Raw genomic sequence first — 25,958 nt, 5'->3', positions numbered from 1 at the left:
AATGAAAAAAAAAAAAAAAAAAACACAACATACTATTCTTACTAGTTCGGGTAATCAATTGCCTACTTCCTTTCAGCCCAAAGTTCTCCTTAGGCATTCTGCTCCCTCTCCCTATTTTAGAACTAAGACACTGTAGAGCTCTGCCAGGCAGAGACCCGCAGCATGTCTGCGCATGCAGAATTATTATCCTGTGAATGCGCAGACTTCCACAGGTCCCTGGCAGTTCCCAAAAACTAGTGGTCTGCACATGTGCAAGATATTGCATTGCAGTACTGCCTCCTGGGATGTGACGTAGACCTCCCAGGAGGAATTGGTTGTGACTGGACAACATCATCTGCACCTGGGCGGGGATTCAAGAAGTGGATCAATGTTAAAAAAAAAAGGCATTTAATGTCTAAAAAGAATTTTTTTTTTTCCAATTATGTAAGGGGGAGGGGAGAGGAGGCAGAAGAGAGGACGTACTATTAATGAAGGTCTGCTCTAAGGCCCTTCACATCTGGCGATTTGGGATTGCGGGCAGAATTGCTGTGATTCTGCCTGTAATTCCAAATCGCACTGCAATAGTGGCAAAAGACACGTGTTTGGGTGTCATTCATTTTTAATGACACCTCAAACGGAATGCGTTTTTGCCACAATAAATCGCATGGCAATCTGCTTGTTGTCTAAAAAGGAGCAGGTGACAAACTTCGCTCAATGCAGTTTATCCCAGCAAAAGTGCACCATATAAAATCAATAGCACCCAAACACAACTGATTCAGTCTTTTTGACCCCAGATCTCACAATAAAGAGACCCTGTCATGCTTATTTCTATTACAAGGGATGTTTACATTCCTTGTAATAGGAATAAAAGATCAAAATAAAATTAAGGGACAGTGTAAAAATAAAAAAGTAAAACAAACAAGAAAAAAAAAAAAAAGAAAACTGAAAGCACCTTGTCGCCATTCCACGAGCGTGCACAATTTTAAAGAATGACTGGATGAATCCAACTGAATGTTGGATATCAATTTACTCAGCATAAAACATCATCTTTTATATTATACAAAAAAAATTGTGCCAAGTTTAATGTTTTCCTAATTAACTCAAAAAAGTGTATTTTTTCCCCAATAAATTGAGTTTGTAACACCACTGCGCAAATTAGGGTGTGACAAAGTATTGCAAGGTTCTTCATTTTTTCTCTAGGATCTCTGCTAAAAAAAAAAAAAAAAAAATATATATATACATTACACACAGTATCTCACAAAAGTGAGTACATCCCTCACATTTTTGTAAATAATCTATTATACCTTTTCATGTGACAACACTGAAGAAATGACAATTTGCTACAATGTAAAGTAGTGAGTATACAACTTCTATAACAGTGTAAATTTGCAGTTCCCTCAAAATAACTCAACACACAGCCATTAATGTCTAAACCGCTGGCAACAAAAGTGAGTACACCCCTAAGTGAAAAAAGTCCAAATTGGGCCCAATTAGCCATTTTCCCTCCCTGGTGTCATGTGACTCGTTACTGTTACAAGGTCTCACTACAAGGTGTGGACTGATCAATCGCCCGCTAAATTTCTTCTGGTTTATCAGAGACTGGTTGAAAAGTGTATGGCCGGCTTAACCCGTAGCTACAATCAGATCTGTTCAGAAATCATTTGATATTGGTTGCTATGGTATAACCGCAGAAGCTCCGAAATGCCTATGTGTACATGGATGGACACATGGGCTTTTATAGAGCTGACTTTAGAAGCGTTAGAAAAAAAAAAAAAGAAAAGCTCCTAAACTTAAGAGCTGTAGTGTACATGAAGCCAGAAGGAATTGCAATATTTTTTATGTGTAAAAAGACACATTCCTGACATGTGCCTATTGCTTCACAGCTGTATATCTGCAGCATGAGATCATCTAAGGCAGTGGTCCTCAGGGCACACTAACAGGCCAGATTTTAAGTATTAACTTGGGGAGATGCAGACTAGAGTACTGCAATTAAGGATGATCGAACTTTTGAAAAGTTCGGTTCGACCAGAACACCCGAATTTTCCAAAAGTTCGGTTCGGATTTCAGAACCCCATTGAAATCAATGGGACCCGAACTTCGGTAATCAAAAAACACCATTTTGAAGCCCTAAAACCCAATAAATGCCCCTAAAAAGTGCCTAGGGTTCTGGGTCATGCCCCATTAACTATTAATCACACAAAAAAAAGTTCTTAAAAATTGTCATTTTTGATAAAAAAGCCAATTATTGAAAAAATTAAAAAAAAAAAAAAAGATTTTTTGATTTTTACTTTGGATTTAGTATCTGGGGGGTCTAAAAGGTGTGCATGTGAAGTTTCAGCGCTGTAGCATGTCCAGAACCATGAAAAAAAAAAAGATAATTTTTCAGTAGAACAGGGATGTGGGTCGGGACCCTCCTTTAACACCTATATGATCTTTTTTTCTGGTTCTGGACATGCTACAGAGCTGAAACTTCACAGGTACACCTTTTAGACCCCCCAGACACAAAATCACACACAAAAAAAGTTCTTAAAAATTGTAATTTTTGATAAAAAAGCCAATTATTGAAAAAAAAAAAAAAAAAAAGATTTTTTGATTTTTACTTTGGATTTCAGATCTGGGGGGTCTAAAAAGTGTACATGTGAAGTTTCAGCTCTGTAGCATGTCCAGAACCATAAAAAAAAAATTGTTTGTATTAGAAAACTTTCTGACAGGGGGTTTGCTTCACTCCTGTAACACCTTGCCGGTTTAATAGAAGGCACTTTTTTGGGATCTTTGCAGTCAGGAAAAACATCTGAACTTGTGTATAGTGGTACTGTGCACAAGTTCACATGTTTTGCCTGCCTCCAAAACCCCCCAAAAAATGCCAGCAAAAACACACCTAGGCATTTTTTTTGACGCTAGCGTTTTTTTGGCATTTTTTTGGGTTCTTTTGAGGCAGGCAAAACATCTGAACATGTGTATAGGGGGTATATATACACATATATGTCTGAATATATACCCCTAGACATATATAGGTGTGATAGTAGCAGAAATATATTACTGTAAATGATTTCATTAGCGCAAGCATTTATTTCTGCTACTATCACACCTATATATGTCTAGGGGTATATATTCAGACATATATGTCTATATATACCCCCTATACACATGTTCAGATGTTTTGCCTGCCTCCAAAACCCCCCAAAAATGCCAGCAAAGACACACCTGGGCATTTTTTTTTTTTTTTGATGCTAGCGTTTTTTTGGCATTTTTCTGGGTTCTTTTGGAGGCAGGCAAAACATATGAACATGTGTATAGGGGTATATATAGACATATATGTCTGAATATATACCCCTAGACATATATAGGTGTGATAGTAGCAGAAATATATTGCTGTAAATGATTTCATTAGCGCAAGCATTTATTTCTGCTACTGTCACACCTATATATGTCTAGGGGTATATATTTAGACATATATGTCTATATATACCACCTATACACATGTTCAGATGTCATGTCTGACATCAAACATGTCCTCAAAAAAGCATAAAAAATGCTTGGCTGGTGAGAAGCCATATTCCAGTTACGAAGCTATTCAGAGAAATTATCATTTCTCTATAGCGGTCACCCTGCTATGGAAGGGTTTTGTCACCCTGCCATAGCAGTCACTGCCAGTTAAACCTACACTACACTACGGTCCCCTTACACTTAACACTTTCCCTACAGAAACTCAATTTTTGAAGCTAACTTAAGTGTAAAGGAGCACTCTAACTACACTAGATATCCCTTTCCTCGCACTAAAAATAGCTAAATGACACTTTTAAAGTAAAATTAACAGAACTGCTTCCATTCTCTTCCATGTCCAGTATGACAATGCTAGGAATATGGCGGGGGCGATCTTATATACTGGGGGGGGCGTATTCACTAATGATTGGTCTAGGGACCCCCTAGTCACTCCAATCACATTCCTAGCATTCTCCTGCCCCCTCAATTGGCTTTTGCTAATGGTTCTGGTCCAATCACGGGCTTTTAAAGCCCATTTCCTGAAGCATTGCATTTTGGGCGGTTCTGGTTGCCGAATTCCGAACTTTTTGGGCAAAAAGTTCTAAATTCGGCCAAACCTCGAACACCCAATGTTCGGGTCGAACCGATGGTGGACCCGAACCGTTCGATCATCCCTAACTGCAATTACTGAGCAGCAAATGATACCACCTTGGATGTATTTCAGTTATCTTGCAAACCTGGCCTGTTAGTGGGCCCTGTAGGCCAGGGTTGAGGACCACTGATCTAAGGCACTGCTGCCTTTTGTTGTTATTCTTACAAGGTTTTCATTAAAGTTTTGCGATGTCACTGTTTGGTGATGTGCTGCACACAGACAAGCACATCCCTTTCTCCATTTGGCCAGATGATCACAGTGTCAGAGCACTGACAGGCAGCAGCTCTTACCGATCATGTACTGGCCTGGACGCAGTGCTGGGGTGTCACCCGGGAGACACTGGAGACACCCTTTAAAGCGGAGTTCCGGGCACAAAAATCGATCTTTTTTTTTTATGCCCATCCGCTTGTTCACCTTCACCTGAAACAGAATTGGATAGTTAGGGTTTTTTTTTTTTTGTACTCACCTTGTAATTGTAGATCGAAGATACTCACCTATTCTTCACTTCCTCCCTCTGTGCCGCGGCTCCCTCGTCACTTCCGGGCTTGCAATGATTCCTGAGAGCTGAACGGCATCGCTCCCAGAAATCAATGCGATGGCACAGGCCCCGCTCGTCACTTCGGGGGCGACGCCGCATTCCCTGCTAAACAGCTTCTGGGCATGCCCAGAAGCTGTGGAGGAATACGGCGCCGCACCGGAATTGACGAGAGGAGCCGGTGCAGGCGCATTCTGGGAGAAGAGGACGCGGAAGAAGACGCGGAAGAGGATCGCGGAAGAGATGGAAACGCTGTGGAAGAAATTTTATAAGTAAGTATTTCTTCTTGCAGGTAAGTGCGAACCGGGACAGATCAGAGGCTAGCCATTGTGGAATGTACTAGCCCTGACTGTCCCGGGGGTATGTTTATTGAAAAATGGTTTCTGTGCCCGGAACTCCGCTTTAAGCGGAAACTTTCATAGGTTGGTATTGCTGTAAAGACTGCACAAACCTGAGAACAGGAAGCAATGGTGACATAAGAAATTATGCTTTTTTTTCCTTTCTAGAAGGGTTTAAAATCACTTATACAACTGTCAAAAGAGCAATGCCTACATAAAAGACAAATCGACCCCAAAACAAAATTCGCGAGAAGCCTTAGAAGGAAGCTGTTATCTCTAACCACAGGGGTTCATTCTGAGGTACTGAAGATGATCTAGCTCCACTTCACCACAAGGGTTAACACTGCCCTAGATTTTGTATAAAATTGCAAAAGTCAGAACGTCAGCTTCCATTTGAAGCTTCTCACAATTATCCTACGTTGGCTCCCTATGACTATAAATGGTCAGATCTCTGCTAACCTCTGTGCCTGTCCTCGCAGCAATCACTGAGCTTCTTAAACCACACCATCATTTGTTATGAAGCTGCGACATCCTGACACAAACATGAAAGTACAGCTGATTTCTTAGAGAAGAGGAAACAGTCACATATGAGAACAGTGGTTTTCTAGTAGGCTGGAGAACATCTACTAACAGTTATATGCCCAGCATCCGCTCCACTACCCACCTGTACCATGGCTACCTTCATAAGCACCAGTATCCTCTCCACTACCCACCTGTAGTATGGCTACCTTCATAAGCACCAGCATCCTCTCCACTACCCACCTGTAGTATGGCTACCTTCATAAGCACCAGCATCCGCTCCACTACCCACCTGTAGTATGGCTACCTTCATAAGCACCAGCATCCTCTCCACTACCCACCTGTAGTATGGCTACCTTCATAAGCACCAGCATCCGCTCCACTACCCACCTGTAGTATGGCTACCTTCATAAGCACCAGTATCCTCTCCACTACCCACCTGTAGTATGGCTACCTTCATAAGCACCAGCATCCGCTCCACTACCCACCTGTAGTATGGCTACCTTCATAAGCACCAGCATCCGCTCCACTACCCACCTGTAGTATGGCTACCTTCATAAGCACCAGCATCCTCTCCACTACCCACCTGTAGTATGGCTACCTTCATAAGCACCAGCATCCGCTCCACTACCCACCTGTAGTATGGCTACCTTCATAAGCACCAGCATCCTCTCCACTACCCACCTGTAGTATGGCTACCTTCATAAGCACCAGCATCCGCTCCACTACCCACCTGTAGTATGGCTACCTTCATAAGCACCAGTATCCTCTCCACTACCCACCTGTAGTATGGCTACCTTCATAAGCACCAGCATCCGCTCCACTACCCACCTGTAGTATGGCTACCTTCATAAGCACCAGCATCCGCTCCACTACCCACCTGTAGTATGGCTACCTTCATAAGCACCAGCATCCTCTCCACTACCCACCTGTAGTATGGCTACCTTCATAAGCACCAGCATCCGCTCCACTACCCACCTGTAGTATGGCTACCTTCATAAGCACCAGCATCCGCTCCACTACCCACCTGTAGTATGGCTACCTTCATAAGCACCAGCATCAGCTCCACTACCCACCTGTAGTATGGCTACCTTCATAAGCAGTTCCTGGACTCCAGCCTTTAGCCCTGGTTCACCCCAGTGTGGTTTTGGCATCATGCTACTTCTCGCGATTTCAAAGCCACCTGATCAATGAGATTTTGATATGCCATATCATTGTGGCTTGCGAGTTAAGTTAACCACTTAAGGACCAGGCCTATTTCTGACACTTGTTGTTTACAAGTTAAAATCACTACTTACTGCTAGAAAATTACTTAGAACCCCCAAACAATTATTTTTTTGTTTAGCAGAGACCCTAGAGAATAAAATGGAGATTGTTGCAATACTCTACATCAAACCAAATTTGCGCAGCTGTCTTACAAACGCAAATTTTTTTGGGAAAAAAAAAATACACTTTTTTGAATAAAAAAAAGAAAAAAAAAAAAAAGAAAACAGTAAAGTTAGCCCAAATTTTTTTCTACAACATGAAAGATCTTGCTCGTGGAATGGCGACAAACTTTGGTACTTAAAAAATCTCCATAGGAGACGCTTTAAAAATTTCTACAGGTTACCAGTTTAGGGTTACAAAGGAGGTCCAGAGCTAGAATTCTTGCTCTCGCTCTAACGATTGCGGCGATACCTCACAAGTGGTCTGAACAGCGTTTACATATGTGGGTGTGACTTGAGTATGCGTTCGATTCTGCACACGAAATCGGAGGGACAGGGCGCTTTACATTTTTTTTTTTTTCTTATTGGTTTTATTTTTACACCGTCCCTTTAAAAAACCTTTTCTTGATCACTTTTTGTCCTATTACAAGGAATGTAAACATCCCTTGTAATAGAAACCGGTCCTCTTTAATGTGAAATCTGGGGTCAAAAAAGACCACACATTTAAACTTGAAAGAAAAAAAAAAAAAAGGCCCTTTAAGGCCGGAATTGACATTGGACGTCGCTACGGTCCTCCAAGGGCATAGAGTCAAGTGGGGGCCGTTTTGCCCTCACTCGACTTCCTGCCCATCTGTACACGGGATCAGATCGTTTCCGCCACTGCTGATCCCTCCAGTAAGCAGGGGAAAGGAATGGGAAGCGGCAGGGGGGCGCACCTCTCCCGCGCCCCCCCCCCCCCATAAAAGTGATTCTGTAGCGAATCCACCGCTGTGACTACTTTTATGTTAAAGCTGACAACCCACCATTAAGAAATATACTGGGGTTATGGCAGCTATCTGCCCCGTAACCCTGGTATTGAACGTCAAAGTAGCAACGTAAATACACTGCTGGCGGTCTGGAAGTGGTTAACTGAACTTAATGCAAGTTGCAATTAAATTGTAAAACTAGTGCAGGAACCTTTTTCAAAGTCGCTGCAATTTGAGTTGCAATGATTTAAATGGTTCCACTGTTAGCAATGGGGTGCGACTAGTCAAACTATTGTGAACTGTCAAATCGCATAACAAAATCGTACTGGTACAAACTAGAGCTAAGTTCAATAACAATCGGATCTACATAGTTTCATACAACAATGTGGAATAAACGACTCAGGTCACTGGGGCAACCGTATCAGCAATAATGGCAGGCAGCCAACCAGAGATATCCTAAAGATCTGGCCTGTCTACTGGCTTTCCTGGACACTGACATGAAAGGAACCTGTTTAGGAGCATAATAAAGAGGGCTGCCTAATTCTGTAAATCATTCAGGGGTGAAGCTTAGGACAGAAACAACTAATCAAGATAACTGATTATGAAAATAGTTGTCTGCCATTTTCATAACCAATTAGTTGGTCAGCCAGTTAGTTGGCCTGCATAAAGCATGCATTATTTACATATATCAGAAAATACAGTGCAGCACACCTACAGCTCAGTACACCCTCCATACATGTCAGTATACACAGTGCAGCACACCTACAGCTCAGTACACCATCCATACATGTCAGTATACACAGTGCAGCACACCTACAGCTCAGTACACCCTCCATACATGTCAGTATACACAGTGCAGCACACCTACAGCTCAGTACATCCTCCATACATGTCAGTATACACAGTGCAGCACACCTACAGCTCAGTACATCCTCCATACATGTCAGCATACATAATGCAGCACACCTACAGCTCAGTACATCGTCCATACATGTCAGTATACATAATGCAGCACACCTACAGCTCAGTACATCCTCCATACATGTCAGTATACATAATGCAGCACACCTACAGCTCAGTACATCATCCATACATGTCAGTATACATAATGCAGCACACCTACAGCTCAGTACATCATCCATACATGTCAGTATACATAATGCAGCACACCTACAGCTCAGTATATCCTCCATACATGTCAGTATACATAATGCAGCACACCTACAGCTCAGTACATCATCCATACATGTCAGTAAATACAGTGCAGCACACATACAGCTCAGTACACCATCCATACATGTCAGTATACATAGTGCAGCACACCTACAGCTCAGTACACCGTCCATACATGTCAGTATACACAGTGCAGCACACCTACAGCTCAGTACACCATCCATACATGTCAGTAAATACAGTGCAGCACACATACAGCTCAGTACACCATCCATACATGTCAGTATACACAGTGCAGCACACCTACAGCTCAGTACACCATCCATACATGTCAGTATACATAATGCAGCACACCTACAGCTCAGTACATCCTCCATACATGTCAGCATACATAATGCAGCACACCTACAGCTCAGTACATCATCCATACATGTCAGTATACATAATGCAGCACACCTACAGCTCAGTACATCATCCATACATGTCAGTAAATACAGTGCAGCACACATACAGCTCAGTACACCATCCATACATGCCAGTATACATAGTGCAGCACACCTACAGCTCAGTACACCGTCCATACATGTCAGTATACACAGTGCAGCACACCTACAGCTCAGTACACCATCCATACATGTCAGTATACATAGTGCAGCACACCTACAGCTCAGTACACCATCCATACAATGTCAGTATACATAGTGCAGCACACCTACAGCTCAGTACACCATCCATACAGGTCAGTAAATACAGTGCAGCACACATACAGCTCAGTACACCATCCATACATGTCAGTATACACAGTGCAGCACACCTACAGCTCAGTACACCATCCATACATGTCAGTATACACAGTGCAGCACACCTACAGCTCAGTACACCATCCATATATGTCAGTATACACAGTGCAGCACACCTACAGCTCAGTACACCCTCCATACATGTCAGTATACACATTGCAGCACACATACAGTTCAGTACACCCTCCATACATGTCAGTATACACATTGCAGCACACATACAGTTCAGTACACCCTCCATACATGTCCGTATACACAGTGCAGCACACCGTCCATACAGGTCAGTATACACAGTGCAGCACACCTACAGCGCAGTATACCATCCATGTCAGTATACATAGGGCACTCTATACCATACTTTGCAGCTTGCTAAAGTATAGGGGCACTCTGAAGACAGGAGGAGCCAGAAGCACTGGCAGGGGACCCCAGAGGTGGAAAATCAGGCCTGCTCTGTGCAAAACCAATGCACAGAGCAGGTAAGTATGACATCGTTGAAAATTCCAACGTTTACAGTTACTTTAAGGGCTCTATGCGGGGAAGATTGGCATCTGAACCCAGAGAAGCTAGACGCTGATAGACGGGAGGTTAAATACGGCATTACAGTTACATTTAAAGTAAAAATGAACCAGTATTGTGTAATATACAGTATTTAAAATGATCATATCCATGCAAAAAAATGTCTCAGCCTTTAGCACCACTTTCATATAAAAGACTTACATCAACCCCCCCCCTCCTTTAAAATAGCTTCTTGTCTGACTCCCAGTTAAAATATCCTGTAGATCCAACTTCTGGGTATATTATAAACAAGCTATATATATACACACACACACACTTACTTTCATAGTTTTACAGTATAAAGTAACCCCTTATAGTAGTGATTATCTGCTGTTTTTTGTACTATAAAAGGGCTATTTTTTGTTTTTTAACCCCATCATGACAGGTGATTTTAAAAAAAGCAAGCTTCTTCTGGCCATGCACCCATCAAATTTTAGGCAAGAATATTCGTAGGAATATTTGTACAAAAATTCTTTGTATATTTGATGAATGGACAAACAGTATTCATAAATTTCACTTGCTTTTCACATTCAATTTTAAAAATTACTCTGATTAATAAACAAAAATTGCATATATTGTCTGAAAACTTGTTCCAATCTAGAAAAAGTTTTCTTTTCTGCTACTTTGAATTTACCTGTCACCGTGGTCAAAAAAGGTTGTCGGTATGACCTCACTTACTATTAGGAAATTAAACGAACGCCTTGCGCTTTACCCAAATAGCCCAACGGCACATACCCAACGCAAAAATACCATGGATACAATTAGAAGAAAACTTCTACCGTACAACATCTTAGTTATATTGTGGTTAAAAAATATCCAATTAAATATTATATCCTCTCATAACCAATTAGTCTTGCGATCATTATGGAGATGCTTTAGGAGGAAATATAGATTAACTTCAAAAGCCCTTCCCAATGCTTCATACACAAGTGACCCAAAATGTCTCCCTGGTTTACACAACAGAGATAATTTCACCATATGGATCAATAAAAATTTAACAACATTACATAGACTTATACATAGCTCAAATTTCACTTCATTTGCATCTCTTGAGTCCAGATATCAGCTACCCAACACTGAACACTGTAATTTTCTACAAATTCGTCACTTTTACCAAACCCAATTTCAGTTCACAATTATAGACCCTCCCCCCACTTTCTGTGAAAAAAATCTGCCTTCAAAACCAAAAGAAAGGTATTGTATCAGAAATATATAATAATCGAGTGAATACGCATTCAGAAGAGAAGCTCCCGTATATGTTGAAATGGGAATATGATTGTAGTAATATATTATATATATATATATATATATATATATATATATATATATATATATATATAAACACACACACACACACACACACACAAGCTTTCAACGTAGGAATGGAAGGAAAACATTGAAAACCTTAGAAAATGAAACTAGAAACTTATTACAAGATGGTACCTTACACCGATTAAATTGCATGCAATTTTCCCTTCAGTCCCTCCTGATTGCTTCAGAGGCTGTTCCTCCTCTCTCTCCTCTCATATTTTTTGGGAATGTGACAAAATATCTTTCATATGGCACCAGTTATATCTGGTGTCCCCATAAAACTTTCTTTACCTAATTGCTTCCTTCCCCCCCCCCCCCCCCCATTTCAAACATATCCATACCTCAAATGAGACTAATACACCCAATATGTGCAGCCATAAAATGGCTAATAGCTATTCATTGGCAATCTTCATCATTCCCACCTTCCCAGCTAAAATCAAGAACTCTTATCAACCTCATGGAAAAAAATTTCCACATTATCTACAACTCAATACATTTCTATAATAATAAATGGGACACCTGGTTTATAGAATCTAAGCTTCTGTTCCAATCCATTTCCACTGGTTCTTAAACCACGATAGTTAGAATAAGATTTTCTGTTCGCAGACAGCCAATTCGCTCTTTAGTTACGAAGGTTTTTGGATTGAAGTTGATTGTACTTTATTCATTATTTCATTCCATGTACAACCCAATCTCGATTGCATAATTTTTTTAATTCACCCTATTCTCGATCAATACAAAATATGTCATCAGAACTGCTATGTATAATTTGATGTACCAAATTTATTACGTGATACTGTATTTTCCCTTGCACCACTATTATACCTTTATTAACCACTTAAGCCCCGGAAGATTTTACCCCCATTCCGACCAGGGGGTATTTTGCGATTCGGCACTGCGTGACTTTAACGGACAATTGCGCGGTCGTGCGACGCTGTACCTAAACGAATTTGGCGTCCTTTTTTTCCCACAAACAGAGCTTTCTTTTGGTGGTATTTGATCACCTCTGCGATTTTTTGATCACGCGCTATAAACAAAAAAAGAGCGTCAATTTTGCAAAAATAGCAATATTTTTCACATTTTTTTATATGAAATTCCCCCCAAAAAAATGTAAAAATCAAAATTTTTTAAAATTTTCGGCCAATTTGTTTTATGCTACCTATGTTTGGTAAAAAAAAAATCGCAAAAAGCGTATTTTGATTGGTTTGCGCAAAAGTTATCGCGTTTACTAACAAAGGGAAAGATTTTTGTCATTTTTGTTGTTTTTTTTTTTAACGCGTAATGGCGGCGATCTGCGATTTTTTTTGCGGTACTGCGACATTGCGGCGGACAGATCGGACCCTTGACTGACATTTTTGACACTTTTGGGGTTACCAGTGACATTTCTACAGTAATCAGTGCTATATATATGCACTGTTACTGTAAAAATACACTGGTAGTGAAGGGGTTAACTTTATTTGGGAGGGAGGGGCTGTGTGTGTCCCTAGGGGCGTGCTTTCTACTGTGATTGGCTGTGGCTTCAGCTGTAAGGACACTGATCAACGGATCTACATAGTAGATCCATGTGATCAGTGTCTTTGCAGCAAGGAGAATGACAGGCAGCTTGTTTACACAAGCTGCCTGACATTCTCCCTCTCCCCCGCCGATCGCCGAGTGGCCGGCGGACATCGGGTCCGCTGGTCACACGCGCGGGGGGGTCCGTGACCACGCGGGAGTGGGAGCGCGCCTCCGGGGGCGCGCGCTCGCTCCCTAGACCCTCACAAGCAAGCAACGTAGCCCTACGTTAGTTTGCCTGTGAGGGGCTGACCGCCGACGTAGATAGTCGTGCGGCGGTCAGCAAGTGGTTAAAAACGTTTGTATACAAAAAAAAAAAAAAAAAAAAAAAAAAAGGAAATTAAAAACGAACATTCCTAAGAGTCGGATCACACTGGGGTGACACGACTCTGTCCTACTTCGGGGGCGGCTTGTGCATTCCCATGCACCACGACTTCGGAGCGACTTGCATGGACTTCACATAATGGAAGTCTATGCAAATCGCTCCGAGGTCGCCCCGAAGTAGCACAGGACCCTTTTTCTAAGTCGGAGTGACTTGTGTCGCTCCTATTAGAACGGGTCCTGTAGCGGTCAATGGACCGCGACTTGTCAGGCTGACAAGTCGCCTGACAAGTCGCACTAGTGTGGATCGACTCTAAAAGTAACATTTTGGAAGGAAGATTGTGTATGGCCAGCATAAGTAAAAGCAGGCGGCTTGTATCATGCCACCCGCCTAGGACAAGGGAGTCTGTCATGCATTATATTATTTTACAAACCTGCCTGAAAACATGCAAAACTGTATTTTAGGTCTTTTTCAAACTTTCCTTTCGTTTAATAAAAATTTTGATCCGAGTCTGATGAAATGTACCAGATTCAACCTCTAATAGTATATACACCATATTACCAAAAGTATTGGGAAGCCTGCCTTTACACGCACATGAACTTTAATGGCATCCCCAGTCTTAGTCCGTAGGGTTCAATACTGAGTTAGCCCTGAAGAATTTAAGCTGTTATAGCTGCAAAGTATTGGCAAACTCAATATTGAACCATATGGACTAAGACTGGGATGACATTAAAGTTCACGAGTGTGTGTGTACAACACATATATACATATACAGTGCCTTGCAAAAGTATTCGGCCCCCTTGAACTTTGCGACCTTTTGCCACATTTCAGGCTTCAAACATAAAGATATAAAACTGTAATTTTTTGCGAAGAATCAACAAGTGGGACACAATCATGAAGTGGAACGAAACTTATTGGATATTTCAAACTTTGTTAACAAATAAAAAACTGAAAAATTGGGCGTGCAAAATTTTTCAGCCCCTTTACTTTCAGTGCAGCAAACTCTCTCCAGAAGTTCAGTGAGGATCTCTGAATGATCCAATGTTGACCTAAATGACTAATGATGATAAATAGAATCCACCTGTGTGTAATCAAGTCTCCGTATAAATGCACCTGCACTGTGATAGTCTCAGAGGTCAGTTTAAAGCGCAGAGAGCATCATGAAGAACAAGGAACACAACACCAGGCAGGTCCGAGATACTGTTGTGTAAAGCCGGATTTGGATACAAAAAGATTTCCCAAGCTTTAAACATCCCAAGGAGCACTGTGCAAGTGATAATATTGAAATTGAAGGAGTATCAGACCACTGCAAATCTACGAAGACCTGGCCGTCCCTCTAAACATTCAGCTCATACAAGGAGAAGACTGATCAGAGATGCAGCCAAGAGGCCCATGATCACTCTGGATGAAATGCAGAGATCTACAGCTGAGGTGGGAGACTCAGTCCATAGGACAACAATCAGTCGTATACTGCACAAATCTGGCCTTTATGGAAGAGTGGCAAAAAGAAAGCCATTTCTTAAAGATATCCATAAAAAGTGTAGTTTAAAGTTTGCCAAAAGCCACATGGGAGACACACCAAACATGTGGAAGAAGGTGCTCTGGTCAGATGAAACCAAAATTAAACTTTTTGGCAACAATGCAAAACGTTATGTTTGGTGTAAAAGAAACACAGCTCATCACCCTGAACACACCATCCCCACTGTCAAACATGGTGGTGGCAGCATCATGGTTTGGGCCTGCTTTTCTTCAGCAGGGATAGGGAAGGTGGTTAAAATTGATGGGAAGATGGATGGAGCCAAATACAGGACCATTCCGGAAGAAAACCTGATGGAGTCTGCAAAAGACCCGAGACTGGGACGGAGATTTGTCTTCCAACAAGACAATGATCCAAAACATAAAGCAAAATCTACAATGGAATGGTTCACAAATAAACATATCCAGGTGTTAGAATGGCCAAGTCAAAGTCCAGACCTGAATCCAATCGAGAATCTGTGGAAAGAACTGAAAACTGCTGTTCACAAACGCTCTCCATCCAACCTCACTGAGCTCGAGCTGTTTTGCAAGGAGGAATGGGCAAAAATTTCAGTCTCTCGATGTGCAAAACTGATAGAGACATACCCCAAGCGACTTACAGCTGTAATCGCAGCAAAAGGTGGCGCTACAAAGTATTAACTTAAGGGGGCTGAATAATTTTGCACACCCAATTTTTCAGTTTTTTATTTGTTAAAAAAGTTTGAAATATCCAATAAATTTCATTCCACTTCATGATTGTGTCCCACTTGTTGTTGATTCTTCACAAAAAATTACAGTTTTATATCTTTATGTTTGAAGCCTGAAATGTGGCAAAAGATCGCAAAGTTCAAGGGGGCCGAATACTTTCGCAAGGCACTATATATATATACACACACACATACATACATACATATACACACACACACACACACACACTGTCTAATATTCTCAGAGTGGATAAGAGATTTGGTTCACCAACCATATAGCTTGTATATAGTGTTTACCGTCCACCACATATAGATATTCAAGAATAAAAATTATCCTTGCCTAAAGTTTACATATTAACTAAGTTATAAACACACTTTGAGGTTTTTATCCAATTAATCAAAACAATAAGCAGCCAACTAATCAACTGTTAGTTGCATCTCTAGTGAAATTACATCTATGTATCTCAGGAACACGTTACTGCAATGTGCAGCACCATGTTTTATGCATGGACACGTTGCAGAGCGCCGTTTGTTTTAAATATCACCCAACACACTAAGAGAGCGCAAATGCTTTACATCATGCTGCAATGTATGGCAACGTGCCATAATGCACTAAGGAAAAAAATTAATTGCAAAATTTCTGATTGTTGGGCCGGTTTAATGCGTTGGATTCCTGTTGATTTCAATGGATTGTGGTTGTAAATGGTTGTAAACACTTACATATACCCAGTGATGTGGCTGGCCTCGGGTGATACACAGACATGAAACAAATCCTCCTATATAAGCTGTACATGTCTATCTTCAGTTTTCTCTTTTCTACAGCCATTCAGAATATTCAAAATATATTTATAAAGCTTGTCCGAGCGGTCAGTAAAAGGGGATGGAGAGCGGAAGTTACACTCTGCAGAGCTCAGTCAGGAAAGAGCTCTGCGAGAGCTGATTGGGAGGAAGGGACACCACCGCAACCCCAGCCCCCCCCCCCCCCTACACAGCACACAGGAACAGAGCTGAGGCTGTCAATCTGCTGGAGGTCCCTCCCCTGTCACTTTTTTTCTCTTGGTGTCAGGAAAACTTGTCAGAAGTGATTCCTGCTGACAGAGGAAAGAAGCAATATACAGAAATGACACTTAGTGCTCTTAATGAGACAAGTACGCACTATAGAGGGGTATGCTTTGTTCATAATTCATGTCTGAGGGGAGTCCTCTCTTCACTTAATTTGTTTGGAATCTGCATTTTTTTCATTCAGCCCGCTACGGTGTTATTTGCCAGGTTTAGTCTTAGGACCCTGAAAAAGAACACAACCACAAACACCCAGTAGTAGCATTCTGAAGGATATCCATGACATGAACTCCTCTAAAATACACAGTTACCACTTATATCCATCTTCATAAGCAATGCTGTACATTGGATCTGATAATCTGACAAGACTGAACAGCCTCATGGACTCAGCACTCTTCTGGCATATGGGATATAAGGGAGAGCTGCAGCCAGCCATGTATTTTATGACTTCTATAAACTTTCTTTAAAAGCTGGAGAGCAGTAACTGTGCATACCGTTCCCTACACAATGCCAGGGAGGGGCTGACCAGGCGGAAAGGATGGCAAGGGTTAACTTGGATTTGTTCACTCCACACAACATTTATTGCGCTGCAATACAAAATCCATAGACAATCCATCGCAGGGCATTGTATAAAGACCCATATACTGCGTTCTAGACAATGACCTACAGCGTGCCATTTAAAGCATAGTGACCATACATGCTTTGATTTCATTATCTAATCAATGACCAATTTGATCAAAACAATGAAACAAGTGAATAGGCAGAACTTCCCTTTTCAATCGATTTAGACCGGATTCGATCAGCCAGGGTGAAAAATTATTGATTGCGTTGCATCAATCAGCTACACTGATGGGTTATAAGATTGCATGATGAATGCAGAGATGCGTTTAATAACTTATGATCATATCCGCCAACATTCAAAGTCTCCTTCCTTCTGTGTGACATATTGATGGACTGAGTTGTTGACTATAGGTGGCTTTTTCCTATTGGGAGAGATCGATTGTAAAAGAAATTGATAATTTATCAAAGCATGCATGGTCACCATTAGGGATAGAATCACTGGGAGGGGTTTTTTTGGTCTACGTCACCCTCCCTGATTGTTCTAACCACCAATGTCATCAGGAAGGAACATAGGGGTGCATCCCACATATTGAGTTACCACCAAACCACTAGAAATCTTCTGATGAGGACACTTGTTCCTGTGATGACTGTCCTAAAGTGGTTCTAAAGGCAAAAAGGTGTTTACCTTCATGCAGGAAGGTAAAAAAACCTCCTCTGTGCTGCAGCCCCTCCCCCCAATAATACTTTCCTGAGCACCATTTCGATCAAGCTATTTGCTCTCCGGGGACCCTCCCTCCCATTGGCTCCCGCTGCTGTCAATCACAGCCAGCAAGCCAATGAGGAAAGAGAGGGGGCGGGAATGAATGGACACAGAGCCGCGGCTCCTGAACGAGCCTGCTTGGATGCCCCCATTGCAAGTTGCTTGCTCTGGGGGCACTCAGCAGGTGGGAAGGGCCAAGAGTGCCAGCAAGGGACCTGAGGATCAGGGCTGCTCTGTGCAAAACCACTGCACAGAGCAGGTAAGTATGATTTTTTTTGTTTTTAAATGAAAGCCTTTAATATCACTTTAACCACCTCCTTCCCAGGCCTATTCACTTCACTCCTACATGTAAAAATTTTTTTTGCTAGAAAATTAATTCAAACCCTTGAACATTTTTTTTTAGCAGTGACCCTATAGAATAAAATGGTGTGTGTTGCAATTTTTTATGTCACATTTATTTGCGCAGCGGTTTTTTAAACTCAATTTTTTTGGAAAATAAAACCCATTCATGAATAAAAAAAAAAAAAAACAGTGAATTTAGCCCAATTTTTTTGTATAATGTGAAAAATGATGTTACGTTGAGTAAATGGACACCCAACATGTTACGCTTTAAAATTGCGTCTGCTCTTGGAATGGCGGCAAACTACGGTGCTTAAAATTCTCCATAGGCGATGCTTTAAACGCCTCTACAGGTTATCAGTTTAGAGTGGCACAGGAGGGCTGGTGCTAGAATTAGTGCTCTCCCTCTGTCATTTAGGACAATACCTCATGTGTAGAGCGATCACTATTTACATATGCGTGCGGGAGTAATGCAGGCGTTCGCATTTGTGCGTAAGCACAGTGAGACGGGGGGGCATTTTAATTTTTTTGATAGCATGGGCCGTGACAGTCCTCTTTATGGAGAGATTTGGGGTCTATTAGACCCCAAATCTCTCCTCTGCCCCCCCCCCCCATGCAGCTGATCAGACCGAGATCGGTCCAATTGGCTGCTTCTCTGGCCGCTGGTGGCCAGGTAAACAAAGGGGCGGAGCCGGAAGTGGCGAATACTCGTCACTCCCAGTTTCCAGGGTTACAGAGAGGTGAACATCAGTTTCCCTCTCTCTGTCCCAGCCATGCAATGGAACCGGAGAGACAGGGAGAGGTGGTGGTGGTGGGGACAGGAGGGGGGTGGGACCCCCTTCCGCCACCCGCAGAAGTGATTGAGTGGCTAATTAGCCACTCAGATCACTTCTGCCTTCTACAAAATCACGGGCTGAAAATAATGGTACCTGGATGATGCCTGAAGGTGCAGGCATCATCCTGGTATAATCACTGAAACCCAAGGATGTACGGATATGGCCTTGGGTGGGAAGTGGTTAAAGCAAGAACATGGGGACATGACCTCAAACTAAATGGAGGAAAGTTCAAAACTAGTCTTAGAAAGAATGAGGGTAGTTGGTGCTTGGACTAAACTACCAGCAGAGGTAGCAAGACAGTCACCAGCTTCAAACATGGTTGGGACAAACACAGATCTATACTCAGACAATAGTGAACGGAAAATAAAAAAATAAAGAAAAGGCAGACTCAATGGACTACTCGGTTTTTTTTCTGCCGACACTTATGCACAGTATGTTTCTATCTAAACTCCACACAGAACTGTAATATATTGCAAATGTAGCAGCTGCATTCATTTTGTGTTTTTAGTTTTTACCTGAGGATTCATCCAGTGACACAATTTCTATCCCAGGGTAGCTCCTCTATCTACGGAGAAGCAACAGACACCTTTGGACAGCAGCAGGGGAGTATTAGATGGACTAGCAGATTTAGGTTACTTTCACACTGCTCCATTGCAGAAATGTGGTAAAACAGCGAATGCGTTTCTGGTGCATTTTGCACCTGTGAAAAAAAAGGCATGGAACACAAAAACCGCACCAAAACATTTGATGCGGTTTCCATTCATTTCAATGAGCAGATGCCTTTTTTGGTGCGTTTATTTTACCACACCAAAAATGTGTCAAGCAGGATATTTTAAAAATGCAGCGGACCTCCAAGTGATCAGTGAAGAGTTCCATAGGATTCCATGATCACGTGTTTTTTTTTTTCAGTTTGAAAGCAGCCTTATGGGCCATACACACTATAAGATTTTCTAAGACTTTTTCCTTTAGACTTACCAAAACCATATAATATGAGGTCAAACCTAAACACTTTCAACTTGTATGCAATCTGGCAGGCCCTTGCACTACATAGAAAAGGTAAATCTGAAGGAAATCTAACCACAAACGTTGGATAGTGTGTATCCAGCGTTAGATGGACTTGACTAACAAATTGAAGCCAAACTTCCAGCTAACACTTTATAAGAAGGTACAGCAACTGTTTTCCTTTTTCGATAACGATTTTACATAAAAGAATAACAGCTGACCATTGTAAGCACCCCTGTCAGGGGTAAATTGTTTGTTTCAACCTTTTTACTGACACTTTTTCTGGACAGCTTGGTCTGTTAAAAGTGGAACCTAAATGGCACAAATACTTACCTTTGTTCCAACAGTGTGATGCCTGCAAAGTCCCTTGTCATTGTCTGCATCTTCTCCCAGCATTCTTCTGTTTTTTTGCCCATTTTGATTGGCTGACGCTAGAGGACATCAATCCCATGCATGCTCGGGAGTGCAACTATCCTGACACGCTGTCAGTGTGCCATGCACAGCTTTGTGTATATTTAACAGGGGATTATGAATGGACAGGTAAGTGTTCTTTATTGCAGAAGAGACAACGCTGGTCTCTTCTGCAATACAAAGCTTAAAGAAATAGAAAGGAAAAAAGAAAAGCAACAACCCTATGGGTTGCACAAAAAAGAAAAAAAAAAAGAAAAACAAAAAACAGACAGTTCCAGTTGGGAGTTGCTGTACTAACCATGCGAGGTTAGTCAAGAGATCTCCCCTGCTGAGCGGTTCTGAGAGCGCTGATCGGGAGTCACAGACCAACAAACACATGGGCAGAATGTCGGCTGGTATTTTTTTTTCTACCAGCAAATGTCTCCCGACATACTGCCCGTGTGTACAGGGCTTAAGAGCCAGTTCACACATATATGCGATGCGGGAACCCGCAGTGGATTAGCAGGGTTCCCACATCGCACTCAACTCGCAGGCAGTTCACACTGCCATATGCAAATCATTGGGGATGCCAATACACAGTTAACGACACCCCCAGATCAGTCCGCATATTGCAGTGCACACTGTCAGTTCGGACATGAATCGGATTGCATAGGTATGAACACCCATGCAATCCGATTCTGGTGCAGACCAAAAAAAGGGTCCTGTGTGAGTTTGGTCCAAATGCGATGCAAATTCAGCCATACAATCTGTATGGCTGACTTTGCAATGCACAGACATCGCATGTAATTTGCATAGCAGTGTGCTCCGAATCACATGGCTGAATTCGCAATGCAGACATCGCATGTAATTTGCATAGCAGTGTGCTCCGAATCACATGGCTGAATTCGCAATGCAGACATCGCATGTAATTTGCAGAGCAGTGCGCTGCGGATCACATGCGATGTCTGACATTGCATATGTGTGAACTGCCACTAACAGAGATTATACAAAAAACGGTGTCCTCCAAGGAGAAGTCTGATTGTCAGATTAGACAGGTTTTCATAGTAGGAGTTTTGATAGATCTAGTTGATTTCCCTCACATTGGAAAGAGATCCCATCACTTCCTGTTGTGTCTACAGGACAGGAAGTGAAATCTCCCCGATGGGACACAGGTGGCAAAGGACTAGCAGTTTAACCCTTGCTCTCTCTATCTGAAATTAATTGTTTTGGCTTTAGATGTATGTTAAAGGGTTAGTTCACCTTTTCAAAAAAAAAAAATGAAAAAAAGGGAGGGGGGGGGGGGGGGACTCCCTGCACCCTCCCCGGCTGCACTTACCTCCGTGGGTGATACAGTTTAACCATCCACAAAGCGATGGGTCAGTGTCTGCACATTACTATGCTGACCAATCAGAACTGCTCTGATCCATCCTGGTGTCCCCAGGGAAAGGAGAGGAACCGTGCAATTAGGACACCCCAGGACCCGTGCCCCCGAGCAGAGGTAAGTGCAGCCAGGACTGAGGTGGGAAGGGTGTACAGGGACATCTTAGAAGCCCATACAAGCGGAGGCACATGCCACACTGGCACAATCTCACGCCAAAGTGTTACGAGCAGGAGCGGGTGCAAGGATCTGATCGCAAAAATCCTAGGAAGAGACACACATCCGTACACAGGACAGGGTTAATCTCCCCTCTGAAAGGTGAACCCCACGGGCTCAAAACACAGCAGTAATAAGAGGATTTGGATACAGACAGAACTCTGGGTGCAGACTACATCTGGGGTCACTCACACACTACAATCACAGGTCAGCGCTGAGATGAGCAGCCAATGAGGTGTACGCAGTACGGCTGTGTGCATACAGGGTCAATGAGCCCCACTCCTGAGGCCGGGCACAGCGCCCCCCTGTGTGTAAATACAAGACTTTTCCTCCCTGGTGAATGAGCCCCACTCCTGAGGCCGGGCACAGTGCACAGGTACAGCGCCCTCTGTGTGTACATACAAGACTTTTCCTCCCTGTTGAATGAGCCCCACTCCTGAGGCCGGGCACAGCGCCCCCCTGTGTGTAAATACAAGAATTTTCCTCCCCGGTGAATAAGCCCCACTCCTGAGGCCGGGCACAGTGCCCAGGTACAGCGCCCTCTGTGTGTACATACAAGACTTTTCCTCCCTGTTGAATGAGCCCCACTCCTGAGGCCGGGCACAGCGCCCCCCTGTGTGTAAATACAAGAATTTTCCTCCCCGGTGAATAAGCCCCACTCCTGAGGCCGGGCACAGTGCCCAGGTACAGCGCCCCCTGTGTGTACATACAGGACTTTTCCTCCCCGGTGAATGAGCCCCACTTCTGAGGCCGGGCACAGTGCCCAGGTACAGCGCCCTCTGTGTGTACATACAGGACTTATCCTCCCTGGTGAATAAGCCCCACTCCTGAGGCCGGGCACAGTGCCCAGGTACAGCGCCCCCTGTGTGTACATACAGGACTTTTCCTCCCTGGTGAATAAGCCCCACTCCTGAGGCCGGGCACAGTGCCCAGGTACAGCGCCCCCTGTGTGTACATACAGGACTTTTCCTCCCCGGTGAATGAGCCCCACTTCTGAGGCCGGGCACAGTGCCCAGGTACAGCGCCCTCTGTGTGTACATACAGGACTTATCCTCCTTGGTGAATAAGCCCCACTCCTGAGGCCAGGCACAGTGCCCAGGTACAGCGCCCCCTGTGTGTACATACAGGACTTATCCTCCCTGGTGAATAAGCCCCACTCCTGAGGCCGGGCACAGTGCCCAGGTACAGCGCCCCCTGTGTGTACATACAGGACTTTTCCTCCCTGGTGAATAAGCCCCACTCCTGAGGCCGGGCACAGTGCCCAGGTACAGCGCCCTCTGTGTGTACATACAAGACTTTTCCTCCCTGTTGAATGAGCCCCACTCCTGAGGCCGGGCACAGCGCCCCCCTGTGTGTAAATACAAGAATTTTCCTCCCCGGTGAATAAGCCCCACTCCTGAGGCCGGGCACAGTGCCCAGGTACAGCGCCCCCTGTGTGTACATACAGGACTTTTCCTCCCCGGTGAATGAGCCCCACTTCTGAGGCCGGGCACAGTGCCCAGGTACAGCGCCCTCTGTGTGTACATACAGGACTTATCCTCCCTGGTGAATAAGCCCCACTCCTGAGGCCGGGCACAGTGCCCAGGTACAGCGCCCCCTGTGTGTACATACAGGACTTTTCCTCCCTGGTGAATAAGCCCCACTCCTGAGGCCGGGCACAGTGCCCAGGTACAGCGCCCCCTGTGTGTACATACAGGACTTTTCCTCCCCGGTGAATGAGCCCCACTTCTGAGGCCGGGCACAGTGCCCAGGTACAGCGCCCTCTGTGTGTACATACAGGACTTATCCTCCTTGGTGAATAAGCCCCACTCCTGAGGCCAGGCACAGTGCCCAGGTACAGCGCCCCCTGTGTGTACATACAGGACTTATCCTCCCTGGTGAATAAGCCCCACTCCTGAGGCCGGGCACAGTGCCCAGGTACAGCGCCCCCTGTGTGTACATACAGGACTTTTCCTCCCTGGTGAATAAGCCCCACTCCTGAGGCCGGGCACAGTGCCCAGGTACAGCGCCCCCTGTGTGTACATACAGGACTTATCCTCCCTGGTTAATAAGCCCCACTCCTGAGGCCAGGCACAGCGCCCAGGTACAGCGCCCCCTGTGTGTACATACAAGACTTTTCCTCCCCGGTGAATGAGCCCCACTCCTGAGGCCAGGCACAGTGCCCAGGTACAGCGCCCCCTGTGTGTACATACAGGACTTTTCCTCCCCGGTGAATAAGCCCCACTCCTGAGGCCAGGCACAGCGCCCAGGTACAGCGCCCCCTGTGTGTACATACAGGACTTTTCCTCCCTGGTGAATAAGCCCCACTCCTGAGGCCGGGCACAGCACCCTGTGTGTACATGCTACAATGTGTCATGTTGCAGTTTGTTTGCGTTTTCCATTTTCTGACGCTATTTACAGCTCCCCCCCCAAAAGACCTGCCATGCATGGAAAGGTATGTGTGCACTGACCACATAGAGCCCCCCGGGGCCCCGCTCCGTGTGTGCGGAGGAGAGCTCCCCCACCCCCTATCCGGGGAACACTTACTTGGTGTGAGGCTCCAGACAGGGGACACGGCGGGGTGACAACTCCACACACCGGCTACACTGAGGACTCAGTCCGGGGAACTTATCGCGCTGCACAGCGGAACGGAGTACGGACAGTCTACTGCTCCGGGGGAGGAGCCTGAGTGCAGAGGGGCGGAGCCTCATCCATAGCGCTGCATGTAGTCTCCTGCCTGAGGGAACCTGTGTGTGTTATGTGAGGGGCGTGTCTGTACAGAGCACGGTGAGTACACAGGACAGGCATGTCTGAGGGCTCCTCAGCACTACAAGTCTGAACCTCTTCAGGTACTGTAAACTCTCCTCAGTCAGTGTACAAGGAAACACACTAAGTTCTTACCTCAGCCAGGTTTAGGGCCAGTTCACACCACATGCAGCCCAGTGCGGTATTTTTCTGCAGCAAAAACACATAGAAAGAAGGCTATATGGTTGTCAATGGCATAGTTCACACCAGTGCCTTCAGTTCCTGAAAATAATGAGTAGAACAAGCTGCATTTTTCACTGCACTGGACTGTACTGGAACATGGTAAAATGCACTATAACACACACGTCCTTATAAGAACCAGTTCATCCAAAACACATAGAAAGTAGGTTATGTGGTTTTCAATGGCATAGTTCACACCAGAAAAAAAAAAAGTAGAACATGTTGCATTTTTTCTGCACTGGACTGTGCTTGAACATGGTAAAATGCATTAACCACTTTACCGCTGCTCACTGGAGCTCTACTACGGCGAAGTGGCTCAATAACGTCTGGCGACGTAGACCTACGTCGCCAGACATTCCCCTCTCTCGGCGGCGCGCGCGTGCCGCCGGAGGCTCGCTCCCACTGTATTCAGTCACAGCGGGAGTCGGCCAGGGGAAGAGCGGCGGTGATCAGTGTGGAGATCCGCCCGCTTGTGTAAACAAAGCGGGCGGATCTCCTAAGTGAAAGGCAGGGTCAGATTGCAGGGTTCAGCATAGCTGAACCTGCGATCTGTCCCTGTGTCACACAGTCACCTCCCCCCACACACGTTAGTAAGCACCAGGCATACATTAACCCCTATCACCAATAAAAGTTAACCCCTTCCCTGCCAGTGTCATTTTTACAGTAACAGTGCATATATATAGCACTGATTACTGTAGTAATGTCACTGGTACCCCCAAAAGTGTCAAAAATGTCAGTCAAGGGTCCGATCTGTCCGCCGCAATGTCGCAGTCCCGCAAAAAAAATCGCAGATCGCCGCCATTACTCGTTAAAACAAAAAACACCAAAAACGACAGAAAT

At 44.1% G+C, this 25,958-nt stretch overlaps 1 protein-coding gene across 1 annotated transcript in view; it reads right to left on the bottom strand.

The window, feature by feature from the left end:
- The window catches only part of TNFAIP8 (TNF alpha induced protein 8), a 187,953-nt gene extending 163,134 nt beyond the window's left edge, over positions 1–24,819 (bottom strand). The window contains exon 1 of the mRNA XM_082251779.1: positions 24,681–24,819. Within this exon, the coding sequence (XP_082107905.1) occupies position 24,681 (1 nt within the window). The 5' untranslated portion in view covers positions 24,682–24,819. The remainder of the gene's footprint in view (positions 1–24,680) is intronic.
- Between the last annotated feature and the right edge of the window lie 1,139 nt (positions 24,820–25,958).

This window comes from Pelophylax lessonae (genome assembly GCF_965119305.1).
Source record: "Pelophylax lessonae genome assembly, chromosome: 1".
Lineage (NCBI taxonomy): Eukaryota > Metazoa > Chordata > Amphibia > Anura > Ranidae > Pelophylax > Pelophylax lessonae.
This window is presented reverse-complemented; position numbering and strand designations above follow the sequence as displayed.